A 21,223-nucleotide genomic window follows, 5' to 3' on the forward strand; every position below is an offset into this window, starting at 1 on the left:
AGGTGTAACCCTTCTTTAAAATATTTTAGCACGATTTAACGCTGAAATTAAGAGAAAACCTTCTTTTAATATTGCTGCCTACAGTAGAATACTACACACAAACCACTTCAGTTTGAAATTTATGGTGACACTATAGACATGCAACCAGAAAAGCCACCGTTAGATATGAATAATCATGAGTTAGGAATATGCCAACAAAATCTCAGCTCGATTCGACGGTAGATGAAGGAGATATTGAAGAATGGTCAAAGGCTGCTCCTTCATTTCTTAAATTAGCATATTTTCTAAAAAAATTATTTATCTCTTTTCTCTTGTTGTGATTGATTTCGCTTCTACTCTTGTAATGAAAATGCTACTCACACACATTCAAATTGATTTCGCTTCTACTCTTGTAATGAAAATGCTACTCACACACATTCAAAGTTTTATATATATATAGGAGAAAACACTTCTCCTTTCACAGGAGAATGTGTTCTTATGTCATAGATACAGAAATTTTTTGTTTAGTTTTTTATTTTTATTTTTTTTTAAAATGGTGAGTCCCATTATGGTTTGTTGTCTGCGGGAGAAGAGAAATCATTCCTGTCGCTGGAGAGCCTCAAATATATATATATATATATATATATATATATATATATATATATATATATATATATATATATATATATATATATATATATGAGTGTCACTTTTCATTCATTTGTACAGTGACGACGACAGCGACTAATTTATGCTCTTGTCCCTTATAAATATGATTTATATGTTATTTTATAATTTTGCGAGGGAAATTGTAAGGAAAATTATGAATTTTCAGTTGCAATTGTTTGCCTTAGATTTTGCGAGGGAACTTCCGTCGCCAATATTTTCCCTCGCCGATTTTCGTCACGGACTTATGATGTTTGTAAGGGATTTGATTTCCCTCGCAAGTTGCGACGGAATTGCGACCGCACTGCAACGGATTCTGCCACGGTGTTATAGTAACGGAAAATTCGTCTATTTACCGTCGCAATTGTCTTTCCCTTGCAAATTCCGTCGCAATTTGCAAGGAAATTTTTCCCTCGCTATTTTCGACTTTTCTAGTAGTAAAATATAACCGATCTCCTCTCATCTTGCAAGGGAAAATATTAAAAAATAAAAATAAAAAAACCCACCAAGTGAATATGCACATCCATTTAATAGTGGTGGTTTTCACCTTTACCATTAACCTTTTATATATGTTATTAAATCTAAAATTTATTGCGGAAGTCATTTCTTATGTGCAATCCACAACCTCAGTCAATCACTTATAGATAACTCTGTTGAGATTTCCTTTTGATTTATAAAACCGGTCAAGTTGTTAGTTATGATTATTTTATGCTTATCGACAAATATAAGTTCAAAAGAAATCCGTCACATCTAGATAATTCTATCTAGAACCTGATGGATTTAATTTTCAAGTTTTTTTATTTTTTATTTCAAGTGTAGATATATCGGGAAAGTGTTTGTTATTCTAGAAAACAATTTTGTGAATATCCAAAAAAAATCCAAAAAAAGAAAACAATTTTGTTATTTTGAATGGAACGATATCGTTTTAATATATGTTTTATGATTTTTTATATTCTATTTCCTCCAATAAATTAGGAAAAGAGAGAAAATAAAGGAAAGAAAATATAAAAAATAATAATTATATATCAAAACAATGATATTTAATTATAGGTGTTGGATAATGAATGAAAACTTTTGAACTCGTAGTAATTACATTATACGATGATAAGATAATTCGGAATGAGTGACGATATTTTAAAATAGAATAACAGTAACGCATTAACAACATAATAAATATTTGTTTTTTCTGCCGATAAAAATGGGATAGTTGTTAGTTTTTCATCTCGTAAAATTGATATATATATTATAGGATACATTTGGATTAGATTAGATTACAGTATTGAATAACTTTTTATCCAAATTAGCGTAAGGTTAGAAGGCATATCGGTGAAAAAAAAATCTATATATTCTGGTTTGGGTCAAGGGTTATGGTTCTCAACCAAATCGCAAGAAAGAGAGCATTGTTCTCATAAGAGAGTCATGGGGAAGGTATTAAACACGGAATTGAAGGGTGAGTTCATGTAGGGGTATGTAAAAAAAGTGATTCCATTGCTTGCTCTTGATCTGATCATGATCTAACTCATAATAATTATTATTTTATTTTTTTGGATATTTAATTATTTATTTTTTTGACTGGGTTTAAATATTAATTTACTTATATTTAGGTTAGTTTTAGACTTGATATGTTTTAATAATTGACCCATTAATCTAAAATTTAACCAGACTCATTTAATGAAAAAAGAATCATCTGTCGATGATAAATCAAAAAACTGCATCAGAAATAATTTAAAACAATCACCGAATAAGAATTTAAAAATAAGACGAATGAACTTAGAGTAGGGGCGTTTGGTTCCGGAAATTTCTTTGGAATAGTAGAAAAATGAGATAGATAGAGAAATGATTGGAAAGATAGATAAAGTGAGATAGGTAGAAAAATGTAAATTGTTTGGTGGGGAAAAATTTTACTGGGAAAATTAGGTAACTTTATGAAATCAACAATGCATTAAAAGCCAGATAATCGGTTTTCCGAAAAATCCCACCTTCAAATTGGGTTTCTAAACAGTGCGGATATCTATGTTTCTCATAAATCCAGACAAATTGGATAGATGAGTTTTTGGTGAAAAACGTTGAAACAAATATGGTATTTCTAAAAACCATACTTGAGAAAGATAAATATCTGCTGAAAAGCTCCCAACCAAACACCACCTTAGAGTAAGCAATAGGAGATTAATTGAAGCAAATGCAACTAACCTCATGTGACGGAGCAAAAGGGTGATGTGTGGGACCACCCTGCTCTTCTTCTTCTATGGCTGAATCTGCGGGAACCGCCATGCGCTTCGTCTTCACTACTTGCTCTAATTGAATTGCGTCAATTTCAATTTTCTTCGATGCACATGATCCAATTTGGAGCTTCTTCCCATTTTTTTTAATTTATCATCCGTTTGGAGATTTTTGGTGATCCAATAAAATCATAATAATTGCTAATTGTAAATATTAATTATGAGTTAGAATGAGTTACCCATGACACTGATTAGTATCATGGAAATATGGAATAGTAATTGTAACATCCTCGTCTCGAGCCGGTTCAATTAACATACATATGATACAAACAGAAACAACGAAAAACTTAACTTATGAAAATACAAGCTAACTTTTTCTTTTTCTTGAATCCTTTTTCACATGATATCTCACATTGCATATTTCTCCTAATTTAATTCTTATTTTACGAAGACGAAAATCGGGCAGAGTAACCTTAGTAAATTAGACAACTGGAGATTTGCAAATTCCACTCTCAAGGGTTCCTAATAGACAGTTTACATCATATATGCTTTCAGAAATATCAGACATCCATATAGGACCATATACCCATCCATGGGCGCATGCATTACTTGGCTCCGTGCCACTATATTTAACAGCATGCAAATCCAACATGTAAGCATATAACTGAATACTACATCGTAATATAAACATGCCTGAATACACAATTGTACATGCATCAAAGCAGAAAATATGTACAAATCATATATAGGCCATATACAAAATAAAGGATCAGACATCATGATCCACAAAATAATGGAATATGAAACAACATAAATATACTCCAAAATAGCAGTAGCCTACAGCTACTCAAAATACGGTCCGTCGTAGAACCTCTACCCACGGGTCGTGTCCCTGCCTCGTGAGGGCTCACCGGGAATCTGAGAACTTGAAATGATGTCCCCAAAAAGGGATGATATAACAAATCTCAATAAGCTCCAGGTTTATAGAGAATTCTCCATACATCTGGGCCCACTCCTGCATGAAAGTCAGATACAGAGTATACATAACAACATATAGCGGATATCATAACTAAACAAAACATAAACACATATCTTATCAGAGGCGTACACAATCATTCCCAAGGGAGGAACCCAAGCGGAACCAAAACATATATTAGAGGTGTGCACAGTCAGTCTCGAGGGAGGACCCCAAGCAGACATCAGTGCACCAGCAATCAATACAGAAATCACATCAGAACAAAACATATCATGTGATCAAATAACTCTATATGAATGCATCTATACTAGGTATCAATACAGTCATACAATCCAACCATAGTTCACTAACCATGGTGGAGCACTCAAGCATGAAAAGACTCCTTAAACATAGAGCTTACCTTTTGAAACTTTATCGATTGCTCACTTGTAACACAAGTTACCTATTTAGCTCCAAAGGAAATCCAAAGACGCTCAGTCCCTAGGGACACCTAAAGACAGAATCCAAAACGAAGCTCAATAAAATGCTACAATTCCATGTAATTCCCAGACATATATTTTATTGTTTACTTTCATTTCTTTTCATGTATGCCAATTCTATGCCAAATTTACAAGTCAAGACCATCCTTTTTTAAGATCATTATTTAACACATTTATGGATGATTACTCGTAACACAAGCAACCACCCGGTTTCATAATTACCTAGGGTCATTAAATGACCCAACCAAGCTTCTAACATAATCTTTACAATTTTTAACATTTCCTAGTTCCACAATTCATGCAATGACCGAAGGCAACACCAAGAAAGACTAGGAATTTTCATCAATTCTTTTTACACAACCATTGGTTCCTAGAACCCACACTTAGCCCTTAAATTATTCATATATTCTCATAACATTTTTTAAGCCTAACCTTGCCTATTTTTGTTCACAAAGCCGTTGCAACACATACAAAGGAGCCAATGTGCTTCTCATTATGTCTTAAATCATTTAACTTCAAAACCATACTAAAGCCATGCATTAGGACCTAACCAAATCATCAAAATAATTTTTAACATAATCATCCCTAATAGATCCTAATGGCCGAAATTCACAAGGAGGGTTTCCAATGGATTTTCCACTTGGTATTCTCACTTTAATACCTAAATCTCAACATACACATACATATAAACCTCCACAACATTAACCCCTAAATGCCCAATATGGCCGAAACTAGTGTGGTGGTCTAAGGGGATTTTTTATACTTTCAATTTTTTACGCTCCACTCACACTTTCAATTACATATAATCATTCATAAATTATGCAATTATATTTTTGCACTCTAAACCCCCAAAAACCCATCATGGCCGAAATATAAGTAGTGGCCTAGGGAATTTTTTTCAATTTTTCCAACTCATCATCATGCTTGTTTGACACTTTATCATCATAAAACACATTAATACTTAATAAATTTCAAGTTTTCACTTCATAAATTCTACACAAAATTATGCTCACAAATCACAATATTCAAAACTTAAACCATGAAATCAAACTATTAGAATGAGGATTTCTTACCTCAAATCGCTTATCCAGGTCCAAGGAACAAAGCCCAAGCTTGGCTCCGACTAAAACCACAATTTCTCTCTTGGATGAATAGTAACTCGAAATGGGAGGAGAGGAGAACTTTTTACACAAGCATTTTCAGCCTAAAATAAGGGGTGGAACGGATTCATTGGATGATTTCCTATTAATTTCATGTAATGAACTTTTTCATTTGGATGCTTGTGTAGGCAAAAAACAAAGAAAAAAACTTAAAACCCAAACCCCCGTCCGTAACACCCCGTATATATCCGGTAATGTTATCATATCATCGTATTAAGCTGCGCTTAATTAAAAATGCGAAATATCTTTTTCTTTTCATTTATGACATCATTATCATTACCAACTTGCTTAATTAATCATTTAAATAAAATCATGCCTGTATGTAAATTGCAAAAGACAGCTAACTAAATACCTCATTAATTAAAATAACAGATATAAGTCTCTAGTTACGGAACTACAACACGTAGACCGGACAACCTACTAAGTTATACAACTCAACTCAAAGTACTAACATAAAGTGGCATGGACAAACCTCATGCTCACCCAAACAAGGCACAAGCCCAACAGAAGTCTCAACATCAACAGCATAATAAAAGCAACTAAAAACATAACATCAGCAGAAAATTCAACATCCAACATGTCAATATAATAAACAGCAATAATCATCAACTAAGCTCTGGTCTCCTGCCGCCAGAGGCATCAGCCCCCATAATACCTGAACCTGAAATAAGCGCCCCAAACGTGGGGTGAGATCTCTAAACAAGGAATCTCAGTAAGAAAGGGGTCCTCGAGGATCTTTCACCCCAAGCTCACTTACATGTGCAATATGAGTTCTAAAAGCAGTACTTCAATATCAGTTCCAAAATCAGTGCAATGCAACAGATATTCATGTCATGTGTGTTATAACTATTCTACTGATCAGAGAAATGCAGAAATACATCTATTACCCACATAATACCAGCCCACAGGAATACCCCATGGCTTCCTGTTTAGACGGAACACCACATACATATCATATAGCATTTGCACTTAACAGTTCAATGGCATTTCAGCAAAACAATACATGAAAATACATCATGCATATAAACCATGCCCCCCCACATGGGGGGAACAAACAATGGCTAACACGAAGACACGAAAGCTTACCTTGCAAGCTAGGTATCTAAGCCAAGAGTCCATAATACCTCAGAGTCCACAAACTGCAAGATCACAATCTGTTTGGACCAACAATATTATCAATATTTATGCACAACAAGCATAAGATTTAAAAACAACGCCCTTCCTTTACGTTTTACGTCTTTAGACTTCTCTCAAAGCCATAAGCCATTAATCACTTGATTCTGACTTAGTTTAATTATTACAGAAGTCCACATAAGCCAATCATGGGTCCACAAACCCAAAATGACATTCTATATGAACAGTGCCGCCACTGTTCTGAAATTCCCAGAATATCTGGATATCTGTCGGGGACATATCTAGATATCTATATCCGGATATTACGGAACCCCATATTCGGATGTTCATTGATCCTCATATCCGGATATCAATATCGGGATATCATTGATCCCCATATTCGGATATCAATATCCGGATATCACAGAACACATATTTGGATATCAATATCTGGATATCCATATCCGGATATTTCGCGATAGAATGCAGTTTTGCATTTTGCGAGATATCCTTCCCAAAGGTGGTTCATTTCAAGCATACAGAAGCTTAGACATACGATTTAAGGTGTGTTTAACATTTCCCAACCTCCAGTTATGACCTTAAGTTTATTACATGCATCAAGTTTCCATTTTTAAGCATAAAAACTCATGATCTTGGGTTCAACAACTTACCCAAGCTTCAAAAAGAAAAGAGAGGTGCTCTTGGAGCTCACAAGTCAGCTCCAAGATACTGACTTCAAGGGTGCACGAAAATGCACTTCAAGGTAGGTCCTTTCTTCACAAAGATCATCACTTGAAGCTCCCACAACCAAGGCAAAGCTTCAACAAAGGAAAACTCAGAACTCAGCCCTATGAACCCCCTTAAAACAGAAACTCTACTCAGCTACAAGGTCACAACCCACTCCCAAAGATGATTCTCACTCACACCAAGTGTTTAGGAGAAGATTTCATGAAGAAAGGTGACTTGGCTCACAAGAGGTGGAGGAGAGGTGTTGGCAAGGTGGCTGGTTGCAACTCAGAAAAATCTCATGTAGTAAGTCAATAAAATGACCTAGGATCATGTGCCATGGCATTATATAGTCCACTTAAGTTTTAATCGCGCAGTATTAGCATTAATAGCTACGCTTAGCATTTTAATCCCAAACTTTGGAATCTGATCTTGCTCACTTTTCTAAGATTTATGATATTTTTATATTATTTTTCGCAGCACCTTTCCGGTATGCGCTTTTCATAGCCAGTATCAGTTTCTGGCACCAGTTCTCATTATTTTAACTTGAAACTTGTTTTGCTAGTCCTATATAATATTCTAGGAATTATCATGCACTTATTATAATTTTCCGGGATACTTTTTCGGTACGCATTTATACCAAGTAGCAGAACCGGTATCTGCACTTTTCGTCCGAAAAGCGACTTTCAGCATTATTAACCACTTTCTATATTTATTTAAGCCCCATAATAATTATTAGGGTCAATTATGAAATTATTTCCTAATTTCACATAATAAATTAATTAACTTCCTTAATTTACGGTGCAGGTTCTTACACCTTCCATGGAGCTTCGACCAGCAGAGAGGGAGAAGAAGAAAAGGACAGCGCGCACGTAGGAAGAAAAGAATATAAGGAGTTTACCATTGGTAAAGTTAAGGTACTTTAACTGGATAACAATTTATCTATCTACACACATCTATTTAATACCAAACTTTACCCAATAAACTAAAATATTTTTCTAGTCATATTTCTAACTTTACTTTTGCATTCTGGGTAATTTTTTCTACACACATTTTTGCCCCAAAAATCTCACTAACTGTACTTTTTACCTCTAAAGGAACTCTAATTTATTTAATTAGATCTTTTACTTAATTTAACCCATTTATGCATGATTAAATATTTAATCACATGCCCTTTTCTTATTAATCGGGTTAGGGGTATTATAGTAATATTAGCACTTTTTTTTGAAGAATTGATATTTATTCAACAAAGATCAAATTAATTATATAATTTATATATTTTAAAACAAATAAATAATTAAATTACATGAGTTTGAAAATTAAATCAATAACTATAAAAAAATCAAATAAAAAATAAGTTTTGAAACCAAGTCAAAAGCAAGTCAAGGTCATATTTGACCCGATTTTGAAACCAAGTCAGACCCACTTCAAAAACCAAGTCAGGTCAGATATGATCCAGTTCTGAATCAGTTCAAATAAAAATTCAAATCGGCTCAGACCTGATTTGGATCAAATTAAACTGAATCGCATCAAAATACCTGACATGTAAAACCAAATTGAGTCGGGTCGGCATAAAAACCCGACCCGACCTGACCCATGCACAGCCATAAGTACAAGATCAAGAAGGACTCATCATCATGGGCATGGCCAAAGTGTTTTCATCATGGTAGTGGAAGAGTTACTGCTACGGGAAATGCACAACAATGCAATAATGTTGTTGACTTGTCTAATCTGTTCATTGGGCTCAAGTTTTCTCAAGGTGCTTATAGTAAGCTTCATCATGGTATACATAATGAGGAACCTGTTGCAGTTAAAATTGTGAGGGTACCTGATGATGAAGAAATGGGAACCTTGGCTTCAAATTTAGAGAAACAGTTCATCAGAGAAGTCACATTTTTATCTCATCTCCATCATCAAAATGTTACAAAGTTCATAGGAACATTGCAAAGAAACAAATGTTTATTGCATTCTCACGGAGTATCTAAACAATGGTTCTTTAAGGGTGTCGCAACCGGATCGCGACGTGACGGAGAAAGAAATTGAAAATTTAAAAAATAATGGAGTCGCCACCAAGGTTTATTTTGGAAAACATGGAAAAACCCTTTTTGTTTGAATACTGGTCCTTGAAATAGAAAAATGGATTCGGGAGTCGATTACGAGTAGGGAAGGTATTAGCACCCTACACCGTCCGTTTTAAAAACGGTTACCTTATATTAATTGTGCAAATTATTGATAAAATTTTAAATATTTATTTCACCCTAAAGAATTAAATAAAATTGATTAAAGAGAAGAAAACTAATTTTTGCAAATTTATTTTTGTGCTTGACGGGAAAGGTCCCGCTCCGACGTATCCCTCAGTACAATAGGGAACTCAAAGCTACGTTGTTCTGTAGAAAATATTTGTGTCTTGATTGAACTTAATATTTAAAAATAATTTTAAAGAAAATCATTGTAAAGTTTAGGCTTTGATGATTTATATTGATTTCAATAATTTTTAATTTTATTATTGTAAATTTTACAATAAATTTTGAATCACCAAGCCGTTACGGCAAAAATGATTCGAAGACTATTGGATTAACAAGCTATCTCAACTCAGCTAATCCTTTTAAAATATATTTGACATTATATATTATTTTTTTATTATAAACTCTATAATGAATTTTGAATCACCAAGTCGTCACGGCTAAAATGATTCAAAAGATTACAGGATTAACAAGTTATCTCAACTGAGCTAATCTTTTTAAAAATATATTTGACGTTATTATTTTTATTATTGTAAATTTTATGGTAAATTTTGAATCACCAAGCCGTCACGGCTAAAATGATTCAAAAGATTATAGGATTAACCAGCTGTCTCAACTCAGCTAATCCTTTTAAAAATATATTAGACATTATTATTATTATTATTATTATTATTATTAAAAAAAGGATGTCATCATTGTAATCGGAAAATATTAAAATATTGGAGTATGACAATGTTGCATCGTGAACACCCAGACGATAAACTTTAGTTTGCCAACATTTACAATATTGAAATATTAAAATATTTGAAGTATGGCAATATTTGCATAATGAATATGCGGATTTCGTAGTAAATAACGTGACAGTATCTATACTGGAAATATATGCTTCATCCAAAGTGCACCTTGCATGTGATATTTTCTAACTATAATATTTAAATCATGTTCTCAGCATTTTCGGATAACATACAAATTTATTTAATCTCATATTATGAAAACAATAAGAAACAGAAGACAAAATTCATGTATCGATATCAACATACGATCTTCACATAACAGATTGCAGTAATTAGAAAAGACAAAATGAAACATGCATCCACATTACATATGATTGAGATCAAGAGATGATACGCTATTATTAATGCGGTACAACTAGTTTCTTCAAGATTTAAACTAAGCTTCAGATATATACTTACAGCCACACTCAAAAGAAAACACAACATTCATCCATTATTATATCCTTTAGACTTCTGATTCAAAAGAGCATAGGCAGTAGCAATACTTACAAGTCCTCAAACGTGTGAAGACAGCACGATGGAAACTACAGGTGGTCTGTGACTTGAGCGATCAAGCAAAATGACAGTCGATCTTCGGATGGTGACACGCGGCGGTGTTGAAGCCTGGGCAGTGGTGGATAATGACAGAGGGTTTTAGTGATGACTGCTTGTAATGGCCCTCCTGGTTTGCGGTGATGGTGAGACTATTAAGACTAAGGATGATGGCGTGTTGAAGAAGGAGCTCTGAGTTCTTTCTTCTTTCAATCCCTGTATTCTCTCTTCCCCTCCAACTCTAATTTTTCATTTTTTTTTTTTTTTATCTTCCATGGTGAGGGGAACTGTGAGGTTAATGGTGGTTGAGGATGGAAAGAATGGGTAGGTCTCTTCCCCTCTTCCCTTGGGTAGTGGGGGGTTGATGGAAGCTGAGGATGGAATAATGGGATAGATGCCTTTTTTCTCTTTGCTTCTTCCTTTCTTCCCCGCTTTGTTATGGTTCTCCTCTCTTCTTTATAATCCTGTGTATCTGCTCTGAGGGCCTGAAGTTGTGTTGCCTTTGCATAATGCAGTGTCCCCTCCTTTGATCAAAGATGCCATTTTGAGTCCCCATTTTGGTGATAATCATCAGAGACTCTTTTTCTGTTCTCGTATTTTTGCTTGCCTCCATTTGTAGCTTAATTTTGTTTGACTTTGCTTTAGGCTTAATGAGCTTTGTCATTTTGCCTGTGCCAGAAATAGAGAGAACATAGCTTTGAACAGCTTCCATGAGATGTCCCTGTCGTTCTTCACTTTTGGTGAGAAGCAAAACTGGATTATTATTATTTTATTTTATTTTTTGTCTTCTCTGATTTATGTTGAACTTCTCGGACCAAATATGGTGTTTATAAAGGGCATATTTGAACAAGTTTAAAGGCGTTCAGAGAAAAGAAGAGAGAAGAGAGAAAAGGCCATTGAGAAAGTTCTAGATCCTGAGATTATAAAATTGATTATTTAAAAGTTTACAGAGAACTACTATTTATATAGTAGAACTACTATTTATATAGTAGTGTTAATTCAGTGACTAATTCACAGTCAGTTACTGGAGTAACGAAAGGTCTGACAGATACAGACAGTTACATCAAGACAATTAAACTAAGCAAGGAGCATTATTCTATACTCCTAATATACCCCCTCAAACTCAGAGATTTTGGGCAGTATCCAAAACTCTGGGTTTGTGTCTCAACTCAAAAAATCTGGTAGATGGATGGGCCTTGGTGAGAGTGTTTGCAACTTGGTCTTGAGAAGGAACATGAGAGACAATCAATTCTTTTGCTAGAACCCTTTCACGAACAAAGAATATATCGAGTTCCATATGCTTGGTGCGGGCATGAAGGACTGGATTGTGAGACAAAGCCACTGTGCTCAAATTATCATAGGAAACTGATGGAGTTAAAAAAGAAACATGCAGTTCAAGTAATAGAGACTGGATCCATAACAGTTCTGCACATGTGAGAGCTAAACTCCTGTATTCAGCTTCGGTACTAGACCTTGCCACCGAAGTTTGCTTCTTGGACCACCAAGAGACAAGATTAGAACCCAAGAAGAGACAAGCACAAGATGTGGAGCGTCGATCATCAGGGTCACTTGCCCAATCTGCATCACAATAAGCAGTGAGAGGAAGAGGGGCAGTGGGAGAGGCAGAAGGCAAGTGAAGGCGAAATGAATCAGTGCCTTTTAGATATCGAAGGATTCTTTTTACAATTTTCCAATGCTCAACAAGAGGTTGGGCCATAAATTGACAGACTTTATTAACTGCAAAACTGATCTCAGGTCGTGTGATTGTAGCATATTGGAGAGCTCCAATAATTGACCGATAGTGAGAAGGATCATAAAAGTAATGAGAGCCATGTTTGCTGAGCTTACAGCTAGGAGACATGGTAGTAGCAATGCTCTTTGCATCATGCGTTGCAGATCTGCTTAAGAGATCACAGATGTATTTGGCTTGAGAAAGAAAAATGACATTAGGTGCTGGTCTCTTAACTTCAACACCCAAAAAATAATCCAAATCACCAAGATCTTTTAAAGAAAAGGTGGAGTGTAGATTAGCTATCAATTGCTGAATATAGTTTGCATAATTACCAGTGATGATAGTGTCATCTACATACACCAGTATGTAGATGCACTTGCTGCCAGAGTGAAGGATAAACAGAGATGGATCACAACGACTAGAAGAGAAACCCAACTGAGAAAGACATAGCTTGAACTTATCAAACCATGCCCGTGGGGCTTGTTTGAGTCCATAGAGAGACTTATTGAGCATGTAAACCAGACTTTTATCAATGCATTCAAAGCCTGGAGGTTGAGTCATATAGACCTCTTCCTCCAAATCACCATTTAAAAAGGCATTGCTGATGTCTAATTGTCGAAGAGGCTATCCATGAGTAAGAGCAAGTGTAACACCCCGTTCTAGAACCGGATTGTTATCATTGCTTACGGCATTAAGCGCAGTTACAATCACATGGTTCAATTAAATTCCGGATAAATTTTTCTTTTTAAAATGTACCGAATTTAAAATAACCAAGTGTGTGATCATAACCATATTTGCTTTGCGGAATAACGGGACTAAACTTAATATTATATTCCCAGTATATTAGACAATACGTCGTTGAAGGTCTTCATCTCTTTAATTACCCAATTAATTCTACACTCCTTTAATGCTTCCCATCTTCTACTATGTTATGGGATTTTTCATTAGCTACGCATGGGTTCAAACCGCGCTCAAATCAGAGCACTGTAGCCAAAGTTAGGCATTTTCTAAGAAAATGGGTGCAAAATCTCCAGGACCCCGCGCCCGTAGCGTGGGATCCACGCCCAGAGCGTGGACAACCAGAAGGTTGGTGCCCCCAGCGTGGGATTGGCGCCCTCAGCGTGGATGCTACTGCCTCGTTTGGCCAGTTGGCGCCCCTGGCGCCGCCTAACAGGGCTAGATGCCCAAAAAAAGTGATTTGACCTATCTATGATGTTTATCCCATAACTTGAGTTATACTCACTCAAATTACACCATTTTGGTCTCTATGGAAAGTTAAGAGAAATGTCTACAACTTCCATAGAGACATCAAATTCCAATTCCATCACATTGGGTATGAAAATTGGTCAACCGGACAAGATGTCTTTGTTTTCTCAACATTTCCCAATTTAGCACTAGGTACCTAATTTAGTTTCCAGCTCAACAATCCAATACATAAAGAGCATGCATATATTGAACTTAAAGTAATCATCAATTACAGATCATGTTCATTACAAATTATAGAACTTAGCTTACAAAACACTATGATCACTCCCTTGGCTCCCATCAACGAAAGAGATAACCAAAGGCATGAGCATAGGCTAAGTCTATTCCAAATAAACAGAATATACATCTATCAATTGGCTATCAATTAACAATCCTATACATGTGAACTACAAAATGACATGTATAATATCAAAAGACAGGATTCTCATGCATCACTACTAGTCCAAGTATGGCCACTTTCCACTGGTGGCTCCTGCAGCATCCTTACCTGAAAGGGGATCCCCACAACACGGGGTGAGATATACGAATATATCCAGTAAACCAGGGATCCTTGGAGCATCTCTCCACCCCATAGTTCCATAAACATTGTAATGGCAATAACAATAACAATGCAGTAAATACATATCTATGCAAAGTGTAAATAACATCTCCAGGAGAAATCCCTCGAGATCTCAAGCTGTCCTAAGGATACTCAGATACAAATAGTCCTACTGGCCAGCTAAACTACCAAGTGTGATTTACGCATCGTCATGCAACATACCAACATAGGGAAACACCATCCTATGCCACACCAAATGCATACACATACGTATAACAAAGCATTACACTATTTCATTGCATTTATATACACTATCAACAACCACTACCCTTTCAGGGCTTGGTGGAACAATCAAGGGAATTACACCCAAGGTCCGAAGGCTTACCTCAAAGCTTCAGTTCAACCTTTGTTCACCACCAACAGGTTCAGCAACCAATCAACTTTGGTTTCAACAATGACTTACAAGTAACACACCTACGCCAAGGTGCCATAGCATCAATCATACTATCCAATGAATATTTACATATATCCATTACTACCAAATCAACTCTACATTTTAACTTAGCATGAGCTTACCTATTCCAAGAGCTAATCAAGCTCCATAGCTTGCTCCAATGGTTGCTCACTCACGGTTGGTCCAAATGCCTCAATCCTAGACATCACATGGACACAATAATTATTCAACCAAGTATTGGTTCAACAATGCAAGAAATTCCACAATTCCAAGCATGACATTTTTGAAATTCTCAACTTATTAACCAATGACTATCTAAGCTCATTTTCACCGATTAAATGCCATTACTAACATTTCTCATAACATACGCTAAGCTCCAATACTCCTAGAACATAGCCAATCTATCAACATTTCATAAAAACCCTAAAACACTATTCATAGAACCCTAACTCATGCAAAACCAAGGAATTTTGTGTGAAAGAGAGTGGAAAACTCACCACCAAGGATCACACAACAATGGAAAGGTTGCCCCTCGAGCTTCCATGGAGGTAGAAGCCATCAAACACCTCAACTTCTCCAATGGGCCGAATTTTTGGAGGAGGATAACCCACTCCACAATGCTCCCCACTAAAAACTAAGCTAGGATTATGAAAGAGGGGAAGATTCTAGGTGGTTTAGGTTTTTGAATCACTCAAATCGGTGAAGATTTGCTCACTCTTGGTTCTCTCCTCCTCTCCCTCTCTTCTTCTTCCTCTTCTTTCCCTTTCTTCTCCTCTTCTGTTTCTCGACGGGCAGGGGTGGGAAGTGGGTTCTTTTTGTGGCTTGGTCACTTAACATATGTTAAGTGACTTTAAGCGGGTATTGGTTCGTCTATCTATTCAACTCTATTAATTACCAAACTTTACCCAAAAGTCTGGAATATTTTTCTAGGAATATTTCTAATTTTATTTTTATATTTTGGGTACTTTTGCCTGCACCCATTTATACCCCTTAATTTTCACTGAGTACACTTTTTACCTCAAAAGTGACCCCAAATCATTTAATTAGACCTTATACTTAATTTTACTCTCTAATACATGCTTAATTATTTAATTGCATGTAATTTACTAATTAATTAGGTTAGGGCTATTATAGCAAGAGTCAACATGATCTGAACTGTAACTGGTCGAACAACAAGTGAAAAGGTTTCGTTGTAGTCGAAACCGGCTTGTTGATGGAAGCATTTGGCTACCAACCAGGCCTTGTACTTGTTAGCGGTGCCATTAGCATTTTCTTTGACACGAAAGACCCGTTTGCAGCCGATAGGAGACCTGTTTGGAGGCAAAGATACAAGTGTCCAAGTATTGTTAGTTTTAAGTGCATTAAACTCAGCATGCATAGCTTCAATCCAGTTGGGGTTAGAAAGGGCCTGTTTGACGGTAGAAGGCTCTACATGACTCAATAAGGCAATGGACCGGGCAAGAGACTTAGATCTGGTAGTAATAGAGTGTACGGGAGAGGGTGGACTAACTGAAATAGAAGGTTGATACTCAGAATGAGAAGAAGGAGGAGAAGAAGACACTGGAGTGGAACCATTGGTGTTAGAAGAGAAAGATGGAGAATCAGTGTGTGCAGAAAAATGTTGAGGACTAGAAGAATATGCAGAGTGGACTGCCTCTGGTGACTGAAGTGGACTGTCTCTTGGTGGTTGAAGTGTATTACAGTGATCTTGAGGCTTTGGCAGAGAGGAGCAAGAAGAAGATGGGGTACACATTAGAGGAACAATGGAAGGGCTGGACACTGGAGATGAGGAATGCTTGCTAGAAGTCCATGAAGCATAGGGAAAACAATATTCATTAAAGAGTACATCTTTTGACACGAAAATTCTGCCATCAAAATTTTGGCAAATGTAACCTCTATGACTTGAAGAGTAACCCAAATATAAGCACTCTTGAGAGCGAAAATCAAGCTTGTGTTTGTTGTAAGGGCGAAGAAAAGGGAAGCAGGCACACCCAAATACCTTAAGAAATTGATAATTTGGAGATGATTTAAAGAGCTTGGTGTAGGGGACAACATATGATAAAGCTACTGTAGGTAGGCGATTGATAAGGTATACAGCTAAGGTAAAAGCAAAGTCCCAAAATTTAAACGAAATAGAGGCATGAGAAAGAATAGTGAGACCTATTTCCACTATATGTCTGTGTTTGCGTTCCACAACACCATTTTGGTGATGTGTATGAGGACAAGCTATACGATGCAAAACGCCATGAAGCTTGAGATATTGGGGAAACACTCTAAATTCACCTCCTCAGTCAGTTTGGACAACTTTAATAGGAAGTTGAAATTGATTGGTTACCATTAAATGAAATTCCTTGAAGATGGATAAAGCATCAGATTTTTGTTTTGAAGGGTAGATCCATGTATATCTAGTTGAAGCATCAACAAATGAAATGTAACATGAGTATCCAGAGATTGATTTTACAGGGGCTGACCCCAAAGATCACTGTAAACCAGTTCAAAAGGGGTAGTGTAGACAGTTGAAGAAAGAGATGAGGGTAAACGATGAGCTTTGCCAATACAACAAGACTTGAAAAAATACAAGACAGTTTTATTATTGAATGAGATATTACAAGTGGTGAGTACACTTTTTACGGTATCAGTATGTGGATTTCCTAGCCTACAGTGCCATAAGAAATATTGTGAATGTGTTTCACAAGGTACATTCTCAAACTGATTTACAACAGAAAGAGAATAGCTACATGGTTGAACAGCGGAACTATTACAAAGGAAAGGAGATTGAGTGACACTATGTGAAGTTTTATGTAGGGAAGACTCTGAAGAGGAAACTGTTCCTTGAAGGGGATTGATATCAGTAAAGCAATATAAGCCATCTTGACCAACATTGCCTTGAAGGAGGACTTTATTGGACACCTGCGATTTGACATAGCAAACAGTGGGATGAAACTCAAAATACACATGATTATCTTGAGCAAACTTACTGACACTAATCAAATTCTTCATAATTGAAGGAACATGCAGCAAGTTTTTCAAGTGTAGTTGAGTGTGTGAGTCAATAGGTGAAACAAACTTAGAAGAGCCTATAGCATTTACGGTCAAACCTTGGCCATTTCCAATTAGAACTTGGTTTGAATCAAACAATTGTTGGCTCTGTATCAGATTCAATGGATTAGCAGTAATATAATGTGATGCTCTAGAGTCAGGATACCACTCCAATGCAGGTGTTGTTGGAGTTGGAAGAAGACCAGATTGAGCAGCAAACATGGCTTGTGGTGGAGCAGGATTGTTAGTCTGACGAACATACTGGAAGGAACATGGTTGTTGTTGAGAAGAAGAGCTAAAGAATTGTTGATTCATTGCATCAGTTGGAGGAGGAAGGTTGGGAACAAAATTTTCATCGTATCGAAACCAGCAAGTGCGAACGTCATGACCATACTTGTAACAAAGTTGACAGTGGACGTTGGCCCTAGTTCCACGACCTCTTCCTAATTGTTTCTGCCATTAAACCTTCCTCGTCCACGATTGAAGGAGCTTGTAGAACTAGATTCGCCATATTCACTGTGCGAAGGTGTCTGGTTCATGCTCTGTTTCTGAATCACTGTAACAGGGGCATACAGAGCATCTTCGTCACCTGATTGCTTGTGACTCTGTGCATGCTGAGCAAGATTGATAGTGCCTAAATCATTGAGAAGACTCTCGTTCTGCTCCAGTAGAAGTTGTTCATGTGCTAAAAGCTCTATTGCAAGATCATCAAGAGCATACTGTTTTTCATGAGTGTGAATGCAGAGAACGAACGCGTTGTACTCGGATGGTAGACCTTCGAGAATGGACTCAATGTGTTGATCTTCTGGTACTGAGCACCTTATGGCTTTGAGAGAGTGACAGAGATTTGATGCGAGACAAATATTCTTGCATTGTTTTGCCTCCTTTCTTTATCGTTTCGAGCTCAGATCTGAGATGTCTTGCTTTAGACTTCATCAATCCATGAAATAGTTTATGGATTTTCTCCCAAGCTTCATGTGAGTGATGCACACCAAGGATTTCATTGAACTGGTTCAGAAAGAGTAGAAAGCAGCCATGTGAGAAGCATCTGGTCTTGCGTCAGCCATTTAGTGTACTCTGGATTTGTTTCTTCATTCTGGCGATCTTCCTCTGACAAGAACTGCAACGGAATCTTAAAATTTATCAAGAAACGAAGCAGATTGTGTGAAGTAATGATCAGTTCAACTATCTGATTCCAGAAAAGATAGTTCTCTTCCGTCAATTTCACAAAGATCTGGTAATGAAACAGAGAAGGAGCTGTGTTTTCCATAGAAGAAGCTTTGGTCACAGTGGATCTGGTTCCACTGGTTCGTGTTGGAGATGATGAAGTGGAAGCCATGGAAGAAGAAAGAAAAATGGTTCAGGCCCTCAGAGTGGGCTCTAATACCATAAAGTCGTTCAGAGAAAAGAAGAGAGAGAAGAGAGAAAAGGCCATTGAGAAAGTTCTAGATCGTGAGATTATAAAATTGATTATTGAAAAGGTTACAAAGAACTACTATTTATATGGTAGTGTTAATTTAGTGACTAATTCACAGTCAGTTACTACAGTAATGGAAGGTTACAAAACAGTAACAAAAGGTCTAACAGTAATAGACGGTTACATCAAGACAATTAAACTAAGCAAGGAGCAGTATTCTATACTCCTAACAAAGTTAGAGTTCAAACCTATTTGTATGAAGAAGGTAATAGCTTTTGCTTTGGATATTGCACGTGGAATGGAGTATGTACATGCACAAGGTATCATTCATAGAGACCTTAAACCGGAGAATGTGCTTGTCGATTGGGACTTAAATCTCAAAATTGCTGATTTTGGGGCTTCATGTGAGGCTTCAAAGTGTGACAACTCATTGAGTGGTATTTACCGTTGGATGGCACCAGAGATGATCAAAGGCAAACAGTATAGGAGAAAGGTTGATGTCTACAGTTTTGGGCTTATTCTGTGGGAAATGGTGAGTGGGAAAATGCCATTTGAGGGTATGACTCCAATACAGGTTGCTATTGCTGTGGAAAATAAGGATTTAAGGCCTGCTATTCCTTCAACATGTCCACTTGTTATCACAGATTTGATTCAGCAATGTTGGGCCTTGAAACCAGAGAAGAGGCCTGAGTTTTGCAAGATTGTTCAGGTTTTAGAGCAGTTTGATCAAACTTTACTTGGCATTGATGATGCCCTGAATCTGATGCAGAAACCGTGTAGCCGAGATCATCATCATCATCATAAGATCTTCTTCATTGGAATCAAAAGATTGGTCATGTGCATTGAATAGTGGCCTAGCTTTTGTAAATTTTCCATTGTAAATTGTAATTAGAAATGAAGAGTTGTTTCATATATTTGTCATTATGTCAATAAATTTCATTCTTCATATATTTTGGATTGTGGGGCTGGGGTTAAATTTGTTTAAAAGCTCATTTATTATGGTATATTTATGAAAAGTAAAATGGAGAAAAAAGAATGGATACATGAAATGAAGGTTAAGCTAATGGATGGATTTCTAGGCACTAAAACGAAACACAATAAGGCCAATAACAAACAACCTCTTTGCCAAAAAGTAAGGATAAGTTTGAAAGCTCTTTCATGTGTGTGTGTGTATATGTATATTGGTATCTCTTTGTTTACATGTGTGTCAATCAATTGTAAAGAAGAAACTTTTGAGGCCAACAATTATCATAGATATCGATCAAATTATGGTTAAAGAGGGAAAAAAATGAGAATGTGAGAACAAAGGACATCACACATACATATAGGCGCAATATATACAGACTTTCAATTTCTTTCCTCCCAATAAGAAGAATCAATGTGGTCTGGGTAGAGGTCTACAGCTGATGAAGATGAAGCAGTCCATGGCCCATTATCAACCTTTTGTGTCTCACTTATCGTATTTTCTTCTATCTCATAGTAATACTGTCTCATTGCCTCCAACTTCATTTCATCCATTACCTCACTTGAATCTGAAACAAATTCTGGAACCACTGTTCTGCCTTCAAGCATGCTTAGCACTGAAGACATGGTTGGCCTAAGGTTTGAAGTGGCATTGGTGCATAGGAGAGCCACTTTGATCATCACCATTGCCTCCTCTTCATTGATATCTGAACCTAACCTTTTATCAACTAGTTCCATTAGGTTACCTTTCTCTTTCAACAGATGTGCCTGTTGAAACAAAATGCTGAAATAAGTTTGATTGGAGAGTCATTTACAAGTGAAATCCCTTCATCTAAGCAAGAAGTGTATAAAACTATAGGTTCATAGTTTGAAGATTCTTTAGAGTAGGAGGACATTGGTCTTATTAGTATGTGCAGAATCCAGGATT

The 21,223-nt window shown here is 36.4% G+C and overlaps 1 protein-coding gene and 1 pseudogene across 1 annotated transcript in view; one reads left to right on the top strand and one right to left on the bottom strand.

Annotated features, from left to right (window-relative positions):
- The first annotated feature begins 8,914 nt into the window (after positions 1 to 8,914).
- LOC133304608 (serine/threonine/tyrosine-protein kinase HT1-like) lies at positions 8,915 to 20,182 on the top strand (annotated as a pseudogene).
- Positions 20,183 to 20,542: 360 nt separating this feature from the next.
- LOC133304609 (probable leucine-rich repeat receptor-like serine/threonine-protein kinase At3g14840) overlaps positions 20,543 to 21,223 on the bottom strand; it is a 32,846-nt gene continuing 32,165 nt past the window's right edge. The window contains exon 24 of the mRNA XM_061504653.1: positions 20,543 to 21,063. Within this exon, the coding sequence (XP_061360637.1) occupies positions 20,680 to 21,063 (384 nt within the window). The 3' untranslated portion in view covers positions 20,543 to 20,679. The remainder of the gene's footprint in view (positions 21,064 to 21,223) is intronic.

This window comes from Gastrolobium bilobum, unplaced genomic scaffold, assembly GCF_033153095.1.
Source record: "Gastrolobium bilobum isolate Gb01-03AN ecotype WA unplaced genomic scaffold, APGP_CSIRO_Gbil_v1 utg3593, whole genome shotgun sequence".
In the NCBI taxonomy this organism is placed as follows: Eukaryota; Viridiplantae; Streptophyta; class Magnoliopsida; order Fabales; family Fabaceae; genus Gastrolobium; species Gastrolobium bilobum.